Source organism: Artemia franciscana, chromosome 9 (assembly GCF_032884065.1).
Source record: "Artemia franciscana chromosome 9, ASM3288406v1, whole genome shotgun sequence".
NCBI classification, from domain to species: Eukaryota; Metazoa; Arthropoda; class Branchiopoda; order Anostraca; family Artemiidae; genus Artemia; species Artemia franciscana.
Window position 1 is genome coordinate 8,053,535 of NC_088871.1, and position 19,099 is coordinate 8,072,633.

The following is a 19,099-nucleotide window of genomic DNA, read 5'->3' on the forward strand; positions in this document are numbered from 1 at the left end:
TAGGGTTCTCTGATACGCTGAATCTGATGATGTGATTTTCGTTAAGATTCTATGACTTCTAGGGGGCGTTTCCCCCTATTTTCTAAAATAACGCAAATTTTCTCAGGCTCGTAACTTTTGTCGTATCCCCAAACAAAAGCCGTTACAGCCGCAACGGTTTGTGCATGATTTATAACGCTTATTGCGCCCCTGTGCTTTTGTTTTTATCAGGCATGGCTCATCTGTTTCGTAAGAAAAATCTCCATACTCTACGTGCGGCTTATTTCAGATATTGCAAAATCCTCCTCCGGCTTCCTAGATGGCACCAAAACAGAAAAATAATTGCTCGATTTGGTTTGATAGACATGCCTTCTTGGATTCGGTCTTCCAGTGATGATTTATGTAAAAAGATTATCTACTTTATTCACGTTTACGACCCTCTGCAGCCTTTTTTCCATATTGATACTGGTTAATTAGTCCATGTTGTCTTTTGTTAGTTTGATTTTTTTTCTTGCTGTTTATCGTTTTTGTTTATTTATAATACTCCGTACTTTGTTTTTTTTATACTTTTACGGATAATAAAGTTCATTCATTGATTCATTAATTCATTCTGCAGTTTGACCAGCCGTATGGAATGTGTCTGAATCAGCGGGCTTGCTGCAGGCCCGTGATTTTATAATATATGTTTGTAGGGAGTTTTACCGACCATCTGAATTGACTACACACCATGCGGCTTGCATGAGTGAAAACCAGCCAAAGGATATAGATACCATGCATTTTCATAGCGTGTCAGAAATTTAACTTGAAAACTTAAGGCAGTTTCCTTGTAAAGGTGCCGAGGGCGAGACATGCCATCAATTGATTTTTGGCTTTTGATTATTGAGCTTTAATTTCTCTTATTTAAATAGTCTGAAACTGACTCACTTGGCTCCTTACTTTTAAATTTGAGTTTTTTTTTTGCTAAGGTTTTTACTTATTGAATAAGAGAATGAACTACTTTTTTACGTTTTATCTGTTTTAAAGCCAATCCCAAGTTTATTTTTCTATTTTCAATATTTTTTTCCATTATTCCGACATGTTTCAGAATAACCTTCTATTTTTTCAAACGTGCCAGATTTGAGTGAACACTAATCGCCAGAAGTTCAACTCTATGTGCACTGTATTAATCCTGTCATGTGATCTGTCTGATCCAGTCAGAAGTTTTTTGACTGCACTTAATTGTTTTGATAGTCTTTTTCTTTCAAGCCATTGTGTTGAAAATTGGTTCAGATTATTTTTTGGACTTCGTTGGGTGTCTACCAGCCAAACAAGGGAAAAAAATATTTTCAATATTTTTTTTTATCATTCCCGCATGTTTCAGAATAACCGTGTATTTTTTCAAACGTGCCAGATTTAACTGAATACTAATCACCAGAAGTTGAACTCTACGTGCACTGTGTTAATCCTGTCATGTGATCTGCCTGATCCAATCAGGAGTTTTTTGACTGCACTTAATTGTTTTGAAAGTCTTTTGCTTTAAAGCCATTTTGTTGAAAATTGGTTCAGATTATTTTCTTGGATTTCATTGGGTGTGTACCAGCCGAACAAGGGAAACGGTCAAAAACAATAAAACGGAAAATTCTGGTTCTTGATTAAGATTTCCAAGAGTGGAATGACAGGGGATATTTTGAAGGCAAGGGAAGATATATATATATATATATATATATATATATATATATATATATATATATATATATATATATATATATATATATATATATATATAGAATAAGTACTTGAAGTAGAACTTGAAGTATTACTTAAGTACAATTTTGGCAAGTACTTGATATTTGATACTTAAGTAAGAATTTGGAAAGTACTTATTACTTGATATTTAAGTAAAAACACAATGAGTACTTAATACTTGATACTTAAGTAAAAATTTGGAGTACTTGTTGCAGCACTGATGTAAATACTAGTCGAAGTTTGTAAATTGCAGCCCCCCACGGGGACTGTTGGGGAGTAAGTCGGCCCCAAAGACATAGTTAATGGGTGTTTCGACTATGTTGAAAAAAATGGCTATCTCAGAATTTTGATCTTGTGACTTTGGGGAAAGAATGAGCGTGGGAGGGGGCCTAGATGCCCTCCAGTTTTTGGTCACTTAAAAAGGATACTAAAACTTTTAATTTCCGTTCAAATGAGCCCTCTTGCGACATTCTAGGACCATTGAGTCGATACGATCACCCCTGGAAAAAAAAACACAGAAAAAAACAAATAAACACGCATCCGTGATCTTGCGGCAAAAAATGCAAAATTCCACAATTTTGTAGATAGGAGCTTGGAACTTCTACAGTAGGGTTTTCTGATACGCTGAATCTGATGGTGCGACTTCCGTTAAGATTGTATGACTCTTAGCGGGTTTCCCCCAATTTCTAAAATAAGGCAAATTTTCTCAGGCTCGTAACTTTTGATGTATAAGACTGAACTTGATCAAACTTATATATTTAAAATCAGCATTAAAATGCGATTGTTTTGATGTAACTATTGGTATCAAAATTCCATTTTTTAGAGTTTCGGTTACTACTGAGCCGGGTCGCTCCTTACTACAGTTCGTTACCACGAACTGTTTGATGATATCCAAATAGACCTTAAATTAGAAGTGGTGCATTTGTGAAATTAGATTTTTTTTATTGGACCTTTAACTTTCGCCTTGGCTTGTCTTTTGTCATTATGAAAGACATATCGCAGAACTGTTGTTTCTTTTAATTGCTCAAATGGAGGTACAAAAACTTCTTTTTCGTCCAACTATTTATCTGGTCCATTTCTTTTTCAAACGAATGGAAGGCATTGACGACCACCTTGTTTTTTTTTTAATCGTTCAGGTTATGGGACAAAAACATCGTCTTTTGCCTTGGCTTGTATTTTTTCATTATGAAACACATTTCGCCGAACTTTTATTTCTTTTAATTATTCAGGTGGTGGGACAAACACTTCTTTTTCTTTCAATGATCTATCTAGTCCATATTTTTGATTTTCAAAGGTATGGCAGGCATTGATGACCTTATCCATGGCAAAATCCCAAACCCAATCATCATCTCTATTATTTTCAATTTTGACACGTTTTGATTATCACTGTCCTGGTTGATTCTCATTGACTCGCTCACATGTTCGGTGTCGCATGTCTTCTAACCGCGTGTGTCTTTGCTCATCATTTTCATTTTTGACTTATTCACATACTCTGTATCGCATGTCTTTTAAGTCTATGCTCTTCGTTTTTACTTTTGACACACAGTTGCTTTTCTTCTAACCGTTTATGTCTTTGTTCTTCGTTTCCATTTTTAATTAGCTCCGTGTCGTATGTCTTCTAACCGCGTCTGTCCATGCTCTTCATTTTCATTTTTAGCATGCTCTAATTGTCCTATAAGCACATCTTCTATCCGCCCGCGTCTTTGCTCTTCATTTTAGACATGTTTTTGAACTGTGATTACTTCAGACAATTTAACAATGGCCGTTGCTTTAGCTGTCCCTATTTGTGTTGGTGCAATCGGTGGTGTAGGTTGCCAAATTTCACATCTTATCATGTTTGATAGTTTAGGTATTGGTACCAAAGTATCATCATTGGATCATCACTGGAGCTTTTTAAGTATCCTATGTTTTTTTTTATATAATACACAAAAAGGAATCGCTTAACGTGTACTTTGTATTCATTAAACCGGCAATTGCACCTCAGACTTGAGAGGTTTTTAAGGAGACGCTAATATCAATAATGTTAATGGAGATTTCTGTTCGTTCTGTGTCTATTTTTGTTAATTGCTATGAAACTAAAAGATTGAATTTCAAATGTGTAGAAATTTCACTTTATTAAATTTTTTGCCTTATTAAAATCAGAAGAACAGAAATTTTGATTTATAGGAAATGGCTACCTCTCCCTAGCCTTCTCTCCTTGCTAAGGGTTGAATTGGTCCCCCAATATTTTGAAAACGAGTGCTCTATAATGAGGGCAATTGGGGAAAAGGTATATACTCGTACGCTTCAAGTGGACTGGAGGTCATAGAAGCCTCTGAAAATCATCCCTCCCATGTCCTGTGGGCCCAAACTACTTGCCTCATAAATTCAAGCAGATCAGTGCAATAATGTTTGCGAAAATTTTGCGATTGGACGTGGTCTTGGATAGGCCGAGGTCCCACTGTGTGTCTACAATCATGAAGATCAAAAATTCCTATATGATTCTGCTTCATATAGAGTAAAACATGCTTATTTTTTTGTTAGATTTCTGGTGGTGCGAGAGGGAGAGATATTGACGGGGCCATGGGCCATATTTGTGCCATAATGAAGGGCTAGAAGCCCGCATCCTGCCTCCGTCGAAGTCATTTTGTTGGAAGGGCCACTGGCCCCCGAAGTGCTTCCTAATATTACTAATTGAAAGCCCTTTTATTACTTTGTTTAAAATAAGGTGGAGCAGGCCTAACTTTTTAATGAAAGGTTGACGTAAAATTTGTTAGTGTGGTGGGTGGGGAGAGGATTTAGTAAAATCATCAAGAGACGACAGACCCACTATAATCCTCTAGACATAGAAACAATTTTTTTTTGTATGATTCCACCTCAAACAAGGTGCAATAGTCCAACCTTCCGGCTGAAAAGTTGGCAGCAAGAGGAGTGGGGCAGTTAGTGGGGGAAACCTTGGCTACTTTGGATTTCGAATCATACAAGTTGAAAATCCTTATTTGATCTCTTTCAAAAAGTTGCAACGTGGCTTTCTTTTTGCCAAAAAGTTTAGAAGGACTAGTTTGAATTCTACAAAGCACCCAAGGTCCCATTTTTTCCACCAGACTGTTTTTACGGCGATTCAGGAATTAGATCACAGTTTAGCATCTCCTTTACGTCTCTTTAGATGTAAAAGAGCGAAAGTAGGTGAAGTCGGGCTACGGAAGTAGGAAGCAGTTTCTTCCTACTTTCAGTTAGAAATCTTGTTTTTTATCTAATTACTGATCGTTTTTCAGGTAACGCCTGGAAATCTACCTCCCAACTCCATGAAAATTCCCCCCCACTAAAAATTCTTCCACGAAAACTTTTACAACTGTAAAATCCCTGCCCCCAAAAAATCGTGTCTCTTTTAGTTTAAAAGTGATTTTTTGGTGTAGGCTAGCTTTCTAACATCACTTTCAAGAAAAGAGCAAAGGAGCCTTCTACGATGACTGAACTATTGAATTTTTTAAGGGATATTTACCATTTTTTATTTTTTAATACCATTACTCAGGCTCACACGCTGAAAAGAAAATAGCGAAGTTAATAGAAATCACAAACGGGAATGGAATGGGAAAATCGATGACATTACCTTCCTACCCGTAGGGAAATGCCGTAGGAAAATGCTCCTTTTTATTCCAACTTTCTTTTTAACATTTTAAGTATACGTTTCGGGAATAAGGTGAGAAAATTGTCACAAACCTTTAGCAGTTTATATTTGAATTAGACTTAAATTTTAAACTGCTATCTGGTCTACTTAAACTGATCTTTTCACTCAAAAGCAGAAAAATAGAGAAAGAAGAGATATTAACACCCAAATTCAGCTCTCATACTTTTCTTTCTGGTTTAAGGGCAAGCTAAAACCATCTTTCACCCCTCCCCCTCTAAAAAACGTGGTAAAACTAAAGAGTTGCTTCCAAAACAAAAATGTCAATCCCACCTCCTTATAATTTGTGCTCTCTTTTTGCTTTGCTGGAAACAAATGAATATTTTGGAAAATTCCTTTTTTTTAATTTTAAAAAGTTCTCAAAATACTGATCAAGTTTATCGAGTGCGTAATTGTATTTGACAAAATCCGGTTACCTTTTATTTATTTTTATTTTTTTTTTTTTTATTTTTTTTTTTTTTTATCAACGATTCATTTCTTTTAAATCCACAAATATTAAAACAACTGATTAAAAAAAAATAAAGGAAAAGGAAATCAATTTGTAACAAAAGTTGTTTTTTTTTAGATTACTGGGTCGCGTGCTATCTAGCATATATGAAGTGGATATGTCCCAGAAGCATTTATGGCCCTTAACCATTTTCAACAAGATAATTGCTGTGATCGAAAAAAAATAAAAATAAAACAAGATCTTCTAAATTTTGAGGTATAGGCCTATAATTTTAGCTGCAAAAGTGAAAAACTTCGATTAAGAAAACACGTAATTTTACCAAAATGTCACTTGAAAGAAAGTCATATTGATTTGAAACCTAAAAAAAATAACGCCAAATCATAAACACAACAATCCAAGTAAAATTGTAATTGCTGAGTAAAACCACCAAAAGTAATTTAAAACCCCTGTTGTATTATGCAAAAACCGACAATAAAAAACTGTGCGAAAGAGCAAAAGAAATAAAAATACACTCCCGTTTGTTATCAAATAGGGCTCATCAGGGGGTACCAACAAGATAAAACAAGACAACAATTCTTTCATAGTCTTTGTTACGAACCATTGCACTTCCTGGCTGAAGGGCCATGAAACGCAGATCAGCACCGCCGGTAGGGACTGTAAAGTCTAATGCCGTATCCTTTACCTTACCTTACCTTTGTTACGAAATCAACATTGACTTCGTCGTTACATTTTCTCATTGACATTCTTGAAATTTTTTTTTGGCAATAGGGCTTGGCTTTCAGGAAAATACCGCAGATAAAAGAACTCCAACATCAATGCTTTTAGCGGCAATCATTTCGGAGAATCCCTTAGGATGTGCAGGTTGAGATGGAAAATCTTTTTGATTAGCTGCTCGTAAAAGAAAAAACCAGGCGATCCAAATAGAAAAGTTTTGCAAGTGTTAAAAATTAGTTCTAACTCTGATGGGACATATTTTAATTCCGTTGAACTTGCTATCCGGTACTTGGATCATGTCCTTCGGATTAAAGGTCGGTCAGGAGCTTACTAGCTTTTGTACGAAAGAAATGTTTAATTATTTTAAATCGGGCCTATTGATTGCTAATTTTTGTGCTCATGAAAATTAATAGATAGTTGTAATTATTAATGATAGTATCCCAGTGTATACAAGACACCGCTGCATCATTACTTGTTAAAAATGTTGCGTTAAGGGTATAAACAGAGGGATAAATCTTTCTTGAACTCCTCCTCCCTCTTGTTCCACTTCCCTCTCTCCTTCAAGAGCAAAAAATTTCAAGGCACTAGAATCAACCATTTATTTTGGTAAAGGGTCCTGACAGCCACGTCAAACAAGCAAGAGATATTGTCATGCCTTCTGTTTTATTTGTTGATTCACCTAGGGTATCGTAATGCCAAAGTACTATTCTAACTTTAGATATCCTTGGGTCCAAGGATTAGCAAGCTGTTATCTCGATTATAGATCTAAAAAAGCATCAGGGCGAGTTTCCTACTGCCTGATCATAATTAGGAATTATAATACCTGTATTTGGATGCTTTCCATGCATTTGGAAAGCACATTTGTTTGTACTCATAGTCAACTATTTGAAGAGCTTACTTATAATTAAAATGTTAACATGAGCTTCAAAATACCCTCCATCCCAACCCAACTGCATTAAAGCAGGAAGGGTGTACTAAAGCACAGGATGGTTGGGCCCCAACCCCCCATTGTACATACAGTAATTACATACATTACATACAATACAGTAATACATACAGTAATTGTTATTCGGAAGTGTACCGACGTTTTCAGGGGGATTTTTTTGGCTTGGGTGTGGGGTTGAGGGGAGGGGGCTATGTGGGAGGATCTTTCCTTGGAGGAATATGTCATAGGGGAAGAGAAATTCAATGAAAAGGGCGCAGGATTTTCTAGCATTACTATTAAAAAAACAATGAAAATATAAACATGAAAAAGCTTTTTCAATTGAAAGTAAGGAGTAGCAATTGAAAGTTATACGCATATAAGGGGTTCTAAAAATACTTTAACATAACGAGAGAGGTATTTAGGAGGAGATAAATACTTCGCTCTGTATGCTAAGATATTTTTAATAATTTCAACTATTTATTCTACGGCCTTTCTGATTCAGGGGTCATTCTTAAAGAATTGGGACAAAACTTAAGATTTAGCGTGAAGAGCGAGGTATTAACGAGGGGACAAACCCCCCTCATATATATAATTAAAAATATAAGGATATAAAAGTTTGGTACGTAAGTTAATTCTTAAGTTACGTACATTTTTTACTACTAAAAACGTTTGTTAAAAATTAAAAGTTCTAGTTGCCTTTTTAAGTAACCGAAAAACTGGAGGGCATCTAGGCCTCCTTCCCCACCCTTTATTTTTCAAAATCTTCTGATCAAAACTAAGAGAATGCCATTTAGCCAAAAAAAAAGAATTAATATGCAAATTTCATTTTAATAATTTATGTACGGAGAGCCAAAATCAAACATACATTAATTCAAAAACATTCTGAAATTAAATAAAAAAAAAACTAGTTTTTTTTAACTGAAGGCAAGGAGCGACATTAAAACTTAAAACGAACAGAAATTACTCCGTATATGAAATGGGTTATCTCCTTCGCAATCCCTCACTCTTTACGCTAAAGTTTGACTCTTTGCCCCAATTCTACTTTTTAAGACAATTAAAAACTTTAGCGTAAAGAGCGAGGGATTGCGGAGGGGACAACCCATTTCATATACCGAGTAATTTCTGTTCGTTTTAAGTTTTAATGTCGCTCCTCACTTTCAGTTAAAAAAACTAGTTTTTTTTTTATTTACTACTGAACTGCATTAAAGGTTGTTCCGTCAGTTTGCTCAGCCCAGGTTTGGACGTTTGGTTTTTCACTTTGTCGAACGGCCAATGGTGTGAGGCTACGTTCGTGTGAATATACCTGAAAGCCTCTGATGGTAAAACTATGCTGGAGCTCACAACAGTACTCACGGTGGACTCACTGGTGGCTAAACATAACGAAAGTAAGACAGTTCAAAATAGAGATGAAACTTTTTTTTATTTTGAACTGTTTTACTTTCGTCATGGAAAGGCAGTGTGGTCTTTGAAGTTATCTAAACGTAACTCTGGTCCATCTTACGTTCGGACTCACTGGTGGCTAAACGTAACTCTGGTCCATCTAAACCTTAAAATGCAGATTCTTTCAACAAAAAAAAATTAAGCCTTCTTCGGATGGGCTACTGTTGCAAGTAGTTTAAAGATTTCTCTAATGCAACTGTGGGTCTCCCTATGCTGTGGCAAAGAGGAAAATAAAGTATTAATTGCTCTAATGGATCTGGTGCTGATAGAGATAAGGCCACGTGTAATTTTAGATTAAAAAAAAATAGAATTGGAGAAATTAGCGTAAAACATATATAATCGAGAGCCTACTACATTTATTTTCTGAATTTTACTCTCTAACTAAGTTTGAAACTAATTCAATCCCTAGTTTAAGCAAGTATTGAATTTAACCATTAATTTTGATTTTAATCATTCTTTTTAAGTATTAGTTATAGAGACACCAAACTAAAAGCAATTTTACTCCCCTTGGAACCATCTTAAGTCACTTCATACTTAAAAACCGCCTTTTTTATGATTTTTGTTGTTGTTTGAATCAAATTACAAAGTAGTTAAGGCACTACAATATTTCCGTCGATGTTAAGATGCTAAAAGGTCAAAATAAATAAGCAGAATTAATTAGTTAAAGCGAAAAATGCTTTGCGTTCGTAAAAATTGTGTTGATTCCTAAACGACAACTACGCTTTCGTCGGAAGCCGCACGTTCTTAAGCGGTTTGTTGTAGGTTTTTAGCTTTTTTTGTATTTTTCGCCCACTTTTTTTTTTGCATTTGCTACTACTAAAATTGTCTAACTCCATATAAAGGTGTTTGTCAATAGAATAAACTCCCAATTTTTCTCAGTTTTCTTAGGATATATATCATTGTGTAAGTTCCAGCTTCACCAAATTTAACAATCAAATTTCATTTTAATTGTCCTTGGTGTTTTAAGATCTAAATGATAAAAGTATATTAAATACGAACAACTATGTTTCAAACAATTTGTGGGAATGAACTGTAAGTAAGGAGCGATACGGCTCAATAGTAACCTAAACTCTAAGAAACAGTCTTAATAGCAATATATACATCAAAAATATATAGAGCAATATATAAATTGAATTTTCATGCTGTTTCAAAATATGTACAATTCATTGAATTTATTGGTACTCGTCAAAAGTTACTAGCCTCAGAAAATTTGCCAAATTTTTGGAAAAAGGGGGAAAATATCAAGTGACCTTAATGAAAATTGCACCATCAAATTTAGCATACTGAAGAGCCCAACTTTAAAGGTTTCAAGCTCCTATATACAAAAATATGGAATTTTGTATTTTTTGTCAGAAGAAAAATCACGGATGCGTGTTTGTTTTTTTTTCCAGGGGTTATTCTATCAAACCATTGATCGTAGAGGATCGAGAGAAGGCTTCTTTTTTATCGGAAATCAAAAGTTCTAGTGCCCTTTTTAAGTTAACAAAATGTTAGAGGGCATTTAGTGTTAGAGTTAGAGTGTTAGAGTGTTAGAGGGCTTCTACACTCATTATCCCCCCAAAGTCACCCGATAAAAATTTTGAGACAGAATTTATTTTCAGTATATTCAAAAAACTAATAACCATGTCTTTGAGGATTACTTAATCCCCCACAGTCCCTAAGGAAATGGCTACAAGCTAAAACCTTGCCCATTGTTTACATATAGTATTGGTTATTGGGAAAAACACAAAGTTTTTAGAGGTATTTTTTATAGTGATTGGGGGGGGGGTTACACGGAAGGATCTTTAAATGGAATTGTTTTTCATGGGGGGAAAATAATTTTCCATGGAGGGGAAAACGGATTTCCCAGCATCATTTAAAAAAACGAACAGAAATTGAATTTAAAAAAGTACAAGTTTTTTTCTTCAACTGAAACTAAGGAGCAGCATTAAAACTTAAAACGAAAGAAATTATTACGTATACGAAGGGAATTCCCCCTCGTCAACAGCTCGATTTTAACGTAAAAGTTTTTTTTATTACTTTTAAAATAGATTTTTATTCTGATGAAACGGCTTTTGGGATTCAAGAGTCATTCTTAAGGAATGGAGACAAAATTTGAGCTTTAGCGTAAAGAGCGAGGTATTGACGAAGGGGTAAGCCCCACCATATGCGTAATAATTTCTGTTCGTTTTAAGTTTTAATGTTGCTCCTTACTTTCAGTTGAAAAAACTTGTTTTTTATTTACTTCTAGTTAAAGACTTCCGAATGTCAGTAACCAATATTAAATAACAATTGTTTGTATGTATTACTGTTGGTTATAACTGTGTAAGACTGTCAGATTTGTAAGACTCATTTGCTATCGCAGTTACGATAAAACTCTAAAAAGAGCAGTCAGTAATCACTAAAACCAAATCCAATAATCTTTACTGTTGCTGCTATGAAAGGAAAAGCATGATTTTCGAAGCGTTATATGAAAGGGCTGTCCCCTCCTCAACGCCTCACTCTTGACGCTATAGTTTAACTTTTTGTCACAACCCTACTACTTAAAGTAATAAAAAAAAAATTGTCGTAAAGGGTGGACGTTGAGGAGGGGATAGCCCTTTTCATATACAGAATAATTTTTATGCGTTTTAAGTTTTATTGTTCCTGCTTACTTTCAGTTAAAAACTTTTCTTTGTATTTAATCTATATAAAAGAACGAAACAGCCCTAAAAGTGATATCAAACAAGGTATATGAAACAGGCATTGCAACCGTGAGAACTTAAGCTTGGACTTAGATCAAAAAAATTTACTTGATTTACTAGATCAAAAGCTAGTTGACGGTAGAAAGAGAATATGAGTCTTAAAAAGTCATTCTAAGAATACCTGCTTTTCTAATAAAAGCTCTGTTAATAATTAGGACAATACCTAAAAGCTAATTCTCTTTTTTCTATCAAAACAGAGTCATAGGTGAATCTCTAATTATAATGAGAAGTGAAAACTGGGAATACATCTTAAGTTTGGGCAAAAATACAGTCTATAGGTGCATGTGAAGGATTTAAAAAAGGCAGTTTGTATGTCAAGGCTTCAGGTAAATTAGCCTAATCCATAAGATACAAGATTCGCCTACCAATTCACGTCATCAGAGTTCAACGCAACTCTCTTATGTTTTATTGGTTCTTTCACTTGGAAAAATCACAGACTATTCCACCCAGTGGAATTTTTTTATTTATTTATTTTTCACCCACTTAAATTGACCTTACATTTAAACCCACACAACTGAATCCCACAAAGCTCAAACCCCAAACGATTCACCCTCAAATATCAGAAACTTCACGCAACTCAACCCACAGTATCACTATAGTGCAAACTCAAACACTTTGACACACGAAACAATAAATTCCGAACGATTCTAGCCTCAAGTTATTTGACCCACGAACTATTCAAATCCAACAACTTTCCAAACCAAAAACTTTTAGACAAAAGGTTTTTTTCGCAAATAAAAATAAGTATAATGTCAGTTTTGAGGGCTATATTTGACACCCATCATGTCCATGGGTACATATTGGCATCAGATCAAGATTTTGAGAAACCCATTATAAAAACAACAAAAAAAATGCTGAAAATTCCTTAAATACACCGCTAGAGATAACGCTGCATCAGTCTTCTGCTGTATTATTGCACTCTATTTTTCTAATGTAGGAAATAGTTGTCTCTCCTGGTATTCTTTTTTAGCCCTTATATAGGGCTATAGCCTTAAATAGTCTTAATTACCTGTGATTAATGGGGACACTTTTAAAATAGTAATAAATCCTAAAACTTATAACCGAGTGTCTAGCTTGATGAATCATATTCCACATTCTATTTTCTGCTGAGATTTCCTTTTATTCAAACAGGTGTAATTTTACTTCAAACATTTTTCAATAGAAATACATTTACTTCATTCCCGAGTCATCTTTCTATATCCCTCAATATCCTTACCTTTCATCGCTAATCGCAATATAGTATTTTTTTTTGTCTTTTTTTCTAGAAAGAAGCCTTAATTCTCCATTTTTTTATTCTTTTTGATCCAATAGGATTTCCATTTTCTTATTTGTTGCATAAAGTGAGCTCTTGGAAAAGAGCACTATTGTAGCAAAGATTTCCCAGGAGTAATCAACTAAATTAAAAGTTGGATTCGATTTTACTTTTTTTTTTCAAACAAATCCGTCACTTTGGAGAAGGGTGATTCTATAGTCAAAAATCTTTAGAAGAGAGTTTAATTAGAGCAGTAAATTCTGCATCCTTAAGGATTTTTTTTTTTACAATTTTTTCAAAATTGAAATTGATTTTAGATAATAGAGCACTCAGATCAATAGCCTAGAGTTGAAATTATAAAATTGTATTGTAATTTAATTGTGTTGATTTTCAACAAATAAATAAATCAGCACATAAAATTGTGTTGATTTTAGATAATAGAGCATTCATACCAGTAATTGATATATATATATATATATATATATATATATATATATATATATATATATATATATATATATATATATATTGCATGTATAATAGTATAATATCTTAACCAAGGATTGAAAGATTAAAAGATGACTTGGCTTTTAATGATTTGCCTTTTCATAAACAGATTTTTTGGCGTTTTTGAGCCAAAAGCTCTTAATACTCCTTGAGCACATTACGCAATGGAAATTAGGTTCAATATTTCCTGTAGCTATTAGAAATCTACAAAGATTATATCCTAGAGTTTTCAACTTGTATCTGAGACGATATCTAAGAAATGCTGATTAAACAGAAGATAGAGACAGGAGTTTATATGTGGAAAATTTTTCCATTCCTGTGAGTCAAATCGTGATTCTAATGATGGTCAAACTGCAACTACAGTATTACATAAATTGCAAAAATTTTGAGCTCTTCAAAATCAGGCTTCAACAGAATATGAAAGTTCTTAACTTTAAGCAATTATGAGCATAAACACCATCTAGATAGTTTTTATTAAATAATCAGTTTAACTGGATTAGAGGGGGTATTTTAACACCAAAGGACTGGTCAATTTTCGTGTCTAATTTCTTATTGTGATTTATTTTGTAGATCATATTTAGCAGGCCAACCTGCACCCAAGGCTTTGTTTACCTCTACCCTATCTTCTTTCTTCCCCCCTTCCCCTACAAGGCAGGTAAATGAAGCGTCAGACATGTAAAGCTTCGCTGAAATGAGCGGAGGCAGTTTTAGGGGGGGGGGCACTTGCCCCGGAAACAGAAATTTTAGATGCACAAAATTCAAACAAATGGCCTAACAGTTATAAGCATTTTTTAATTTTTGAAATTATGTTTTTATTCAAATAAAGTAGAGAGCGCGGTTGGCAGCACGTATAAGCAAATTGAATCCAAAATTTTCGTTTTTCTCATATTTTTTCCCATAGAAAATAAAGAAAAGTCAGATTTAAATAGATGAAAAATTTTACTAATAAATGAAATTTTTTTAAGACTTTGGGAGACAGGAGGAAGAGGTACTAATCAAGATTCCGTCCTGGGGGCAAGAGAGGCCAGAACCACCACTGGGGATGAGATTATGTATGTGGCTTAAAATACGAAGGAATTAGTTCATAGTCTGACTAGTTAGAAAATACCCCTGCTCCATCCCAGTGTGACTGGGTTCCGTTTCTGATACTATTCATGTACTTACCTGTGATTTCAAGTGATTGTTTTTTAATTCCATGCCAAGTTAATTGGAGATAATATGTTTCTCTCTTCTTCTTCTTCTGGTCAAAGGACTCACCCAAACCTTTCTTTAAAAAAAATATCAAGAAGATTATTATTTTTCATGGTTTTACTTCTCCCCCTTACCAAATTCATTACAGTTAATTAATTTTCAAATTAATTCCAATTAATTAATTAAGAAATTAATTCTTAATTAATTAAGATGATTATTATTACTTTTCGTAGTTTTACTTCTCCTCCTTCCCAAATTAATTACAGTTAATTAATTCCCAAATTAATTCGAATTAATTAATTAAGAAAGTAATTCTTAAGTAATTAAGAAGATTACTATTATTTTTCATGCTATTACTTCTTCCCCTTCCCAAATTAATTACAGTAACTCGAAAGATATCGCCTTACAAAACTTGAACGTTAAATGACAGTGAAAAATACTAAAAATGTCTTCAAAAAAATAACCTTGTAACCACAACATACGGGAAATGGATTGGACAAGTCGATAAAGTTTTTTTCATAAACCTTGAATAAGAAATCTGCAAAATAAATATGCAAAATGTGATTCAAGGGGGCCAACAATATTTTCTTTTGATGTCCATTGCTACTTCAAGAATTTTTTTTATTTAACCCATTTGTTTAAATAGATTAAATAGATATTTAATACATTTGATACAATTTTGATACATTTTGTTTTGATATTTAATACATTTGTTTAAATATTGTTTAAATAGAGTGAGATGAATGAGAAAAGCTAACCAACATGCCAGGTTCAGACAGCGTAACTTGAGATACGTTTAGCTTCTATTTAATTATTCCTTTCTCCTTTTTTTCTCTTCTTTATCCACATCCTCTGATCTTTTTTTCTTTTCAGGCGAAAAGCCGGCAGCGATGCAAAGTGGAACGACCAGCTACAGTGACATAGTTCTTTTTCAAGTGGCTGTTATATCTTTAATATTATTGTTAACTGAACGGTAAAAGACTTGATGAAAGAGATTACAGTTTCATTCCATTTTTCCTTCTCCCTTTTGTGAATATTGGTTTCCTTTTTGGGAATCCCTTTTGTTGCAGAGACATTCTTATTTGGTTTTTAATTACATCTATCAATTGGAAAAGTTGTTTTATTTATTTTGTTTTAAAGAAAGAAATTTTCAAAAGGTTGATCCCTTTTTTGTATATCTAACAAGTGTTTTATAATTCATGATTTGTGTATTATTGCTCATGAATATATTGTTTACTATTACAAGCTTTTTTTTATGACATAATGCATTTAGTTATTAGTTCTGAATTCAGAAAAGCTTCTTTGGTATATGATAGTTTATTCATTTGTATTCATTATGTTATTCATTATATTCATTTTATTCATTATATTCAAGCAGTTCGTAGTGACTAACTGTTTGAAATGATCCTTACTGTAATATGGAGCCACCCGGCTCAATAGTAATCGAAACTCTAAAAAACGGAATTTTGATACCAATAGCTACATCAAAAGAATCATATTTTTATGCTGACTTTAAATATATAGCTTTCATCAAGTTTAATCTTACTCATGAAAAGCTAAGAGCCTGAGAAAATTTGTCTGATTTTTGAAAATAGGAGGAAACACCCCGTAAAAGTCATAGAATCTTAACGAAAATCACAACATCAGATTCAGCGTATTAGAGAACTCTACTGTAGAAGTTTCAAGCTTCTATCTACAAAAATGGGGAATTTTGCATTTTTTGCCAGAAGACAGATCACGGATGCGTTTTATTAGGTTTCTTTTTTGTTTTTTTCTAGGGGTGATCGTATCGACCCAGTGGTCCTAGAATGTCGCGAAAGGGTTCATTCTAACGTAAATTAAAAGTTCTAATGCCCTTTTTAAGTAACTAAATATTGGAGGGCAATTAGGCCTCCTCCACCCATCCCCTCTTTTTATCAAAATTGTACGGTCAAAACTATGAGAAAGCCATTTAGCCAAAAAAATAATAATATGCACATTTCGTTTTAATTATTTATGTTCGGTGAGCCAAAATCAAGACATAAACTAATTCAAAATCATTCAGAAATTAAATGAAAAAAATGTTTTTCTACTGAAAGTAAGGAGCGACATTAAAACTTAAAACGAACAGAAATTACTCCGTATATGAAAGGGGCTGCTCCCTCCTCAATGCCCCACTCTCTACGCTAAAGTTTGGCCGATTCTTACAACTCTACTTTTTAAAAGAAGAAAAAAAACTCTAGTTTAAAGCGCGGGGCGTTGAGGAGGGAACAGCCCCTTTCAGATGCGTATTATTTGTCAGTATTGTTTCAGAGTTCCAAGTGTCAACATCTAAATCAGATACTGCTTGGACGTTATTAATTCAGTAAGTTTTATGTGAAGAAACAAACAATTCCGCAATAGGGATTGTAGTGACGCACAATGCCTACTTATACTTACTGACTTACATATTAAAGATGTTGCACGGATTATTAATTCATTAGGTTTTTTATGTTAAGATTTATATCATGTTGTAATAAGAATTTTAGTGACTAGGACGATGATTTTCGATTGTGAAGTGAGAGCTGGTTGGTTGGTAATTAAGCAATGACAGGCTCTATCTATGTTTGTTGAGCTTTTGCAGCGGCATATAGCGAAGATTAAGGACTAAATCATTCAAATTGCTGAAAAGTTTTGGAAAAGATGCAATTAAGAATGCGGTCGAGACGTGCAAAAAGGCTTTTCAAGTGAACATTTTTGAAAGGCGAAGAGGTTCGCACCCTGCTATATCTCTTTTAACAGATATATACGAACTAAATAGTGGCTTAGTGCAACAAGATTCCACCGTTTTTTGTCATCATAAACCCCGTCGGATGTGCCATCGTTTCCAAATGACGCGCCTACGATTGTGGCTTCACGCTTAAACGAGTGTATCTGTACGCTAAATTTCTTGGAAGAAAAGCAAGAAACTTGCTCACAGGTTCCAGTCTCAACTGTCTGGCCATCAACATCACCTCGTTAGCCCCCCCAGCATTCCTGTCGTGCTAAAGAGCATTCCTGCAAGTATCAATGTGCATAACCCGAAAAACCAGAATCAATTTATGCAGAAAATTTGCTGCACAGATAAAGTAAGGCGCATAGTTAGTCGAAAAAATGGACTGGTTGTTCATTTAATCGACGAAGAGTCGGCCATTGCAGCAGTTGCAGTCATTCCCCAAACATTAAAAATTTGCGCCAGAGTTATTAAAACTGAACATGCCGTTATTATCAAAATGGGTCCCGATTATGATGTCTCCCAGATTCCAGGGATTGATAGCAGCGTTGAAAGTGCGAAAAGGTATGTAAGTTCTAGAATAATGCAGCTGAACTTTAAAACCAAAGAAAAGCTCGATATCGCAATTAAGTTTGGCATCAAGATTGAATATTGCCTTGTCCGAGGGACTCTGCCCATTGAAAAGTCTAAGCAGTGCCTAAATTGCCAAGGATTTGAGCTTTTTGTAAGGGACTATAATAATTCCTTACAGTCCTGCAAAGAAGTCCACCATTCCTGTCTTACTAAAGAACATTCTTGCAAGTATTAACATGCATAACCCGAAGAGCCAGCGTAGTGTCAATTTATGCAGAAAATTGGCTGCGCAGATAAAGTAAAGCGCATAGTTAGTTGAAAAAATAAACTGGTTGCTCATTTAATCGATGAAGAGTCGGCCATTACAGCACTTGTAGCCATCCCCCCCACATTAAGATTTCGTGCAAGAGTTATTAGAACTGAACAAGCCGGTATTATCAAAATGGATCCCGATTATGATGTCTCCCAGATTCCAGGGGTGGATAGCAGCGTTGTAAGTGCGAAAAGGTATGGAAATTCTAGAATAGTACAGCTGAACCTTAAAATTAAAAAAAGAGCTTGATATCGCAATTAAGTTTGGCATCAAGATTGAATATTGCCTTTTCCGAGTGGCTCTGCCAATTGAAAAGCCTAAGCAGTGCCTAAATTGCCAAGGATTTGGGCATTTTGTGAGGGACTGTAAAAACCCTGTTAAATGTAATAAGTCTGGAGGGGATCACACTAACAAGGACCAATTGTGTTCTTCTCATTTTGTTACGTGCGCTAATTGTAGAGGGAATCATCGTAGCAATATCTTGGTGTGTCCAGAGCTTAAGAAGCACCTCCCTGTTCAAAGAGCCTCGGGAAGATTGAATTCATTTGCCAGTGTCTAATTTTTAAGTGTTGACAATCTCTCATTCAACCTTGTCTTTCTAATATCAAAATGTTAATAGTGCTCGTGAGAAGCTTATAACTCTCGAAAGACTGATTAGTACTTATGAAATTGTGTGCATCACTGAACATCTTCTAAGTGCTTATAATGTCTCACAACTATAGCTCTTGCGTGACCACAAAATCTTCCTTCGGCCCGCTAAACTGACATCTGGCTCTCCTCCCGGCTGCCTAGCAATTGCAGCGAATAAGAAGTTTTCTTGCTCTCTTTCTGAATCCTCCGATGTTTATTTCAGTTGATTTTGGCTCTTTTGTTTTAATGTGTGTGTATATGCCAACGAACTACCAAAGTGAGGT

The 19,099-nt window shown here is 34.5% G+C and overlaps 1 protein-coding gene across 5 annotated transcripts in view; it reads left to right on the top strand.

Annotated features, from left to right (window-relative positions):
* Positions 1–15,825, top strand: part of LOC136030952 (zwei Ig domain protein zig-8-like) — a 278,116-nt gene extending 262,291 nt beyond the window's left edge. For 2 of the 5 annotated variants that reach the window (XM_065710090.1, XM_065710091.1), the window contains one exon: positions 15,442–15,824. In XM_065710090.1, coding sequence (XP_065566162.1) covers positions 15,442–15,545 — 104 coding nt within the window. In that variant the 3' untranslated portion in view covers positions 15,546–15,824. Of the gene's footprint in view, positions 1–15,441 lie in introns of all 5 variants that reach the window. The other 3 variants (XM_065710089.1, XM_065710093.1, XM_065710092.1) reach the window with 3 other exon arrangements.
* Positions 15,826–19,099: the final 3,274 nt, after the last annotated feature.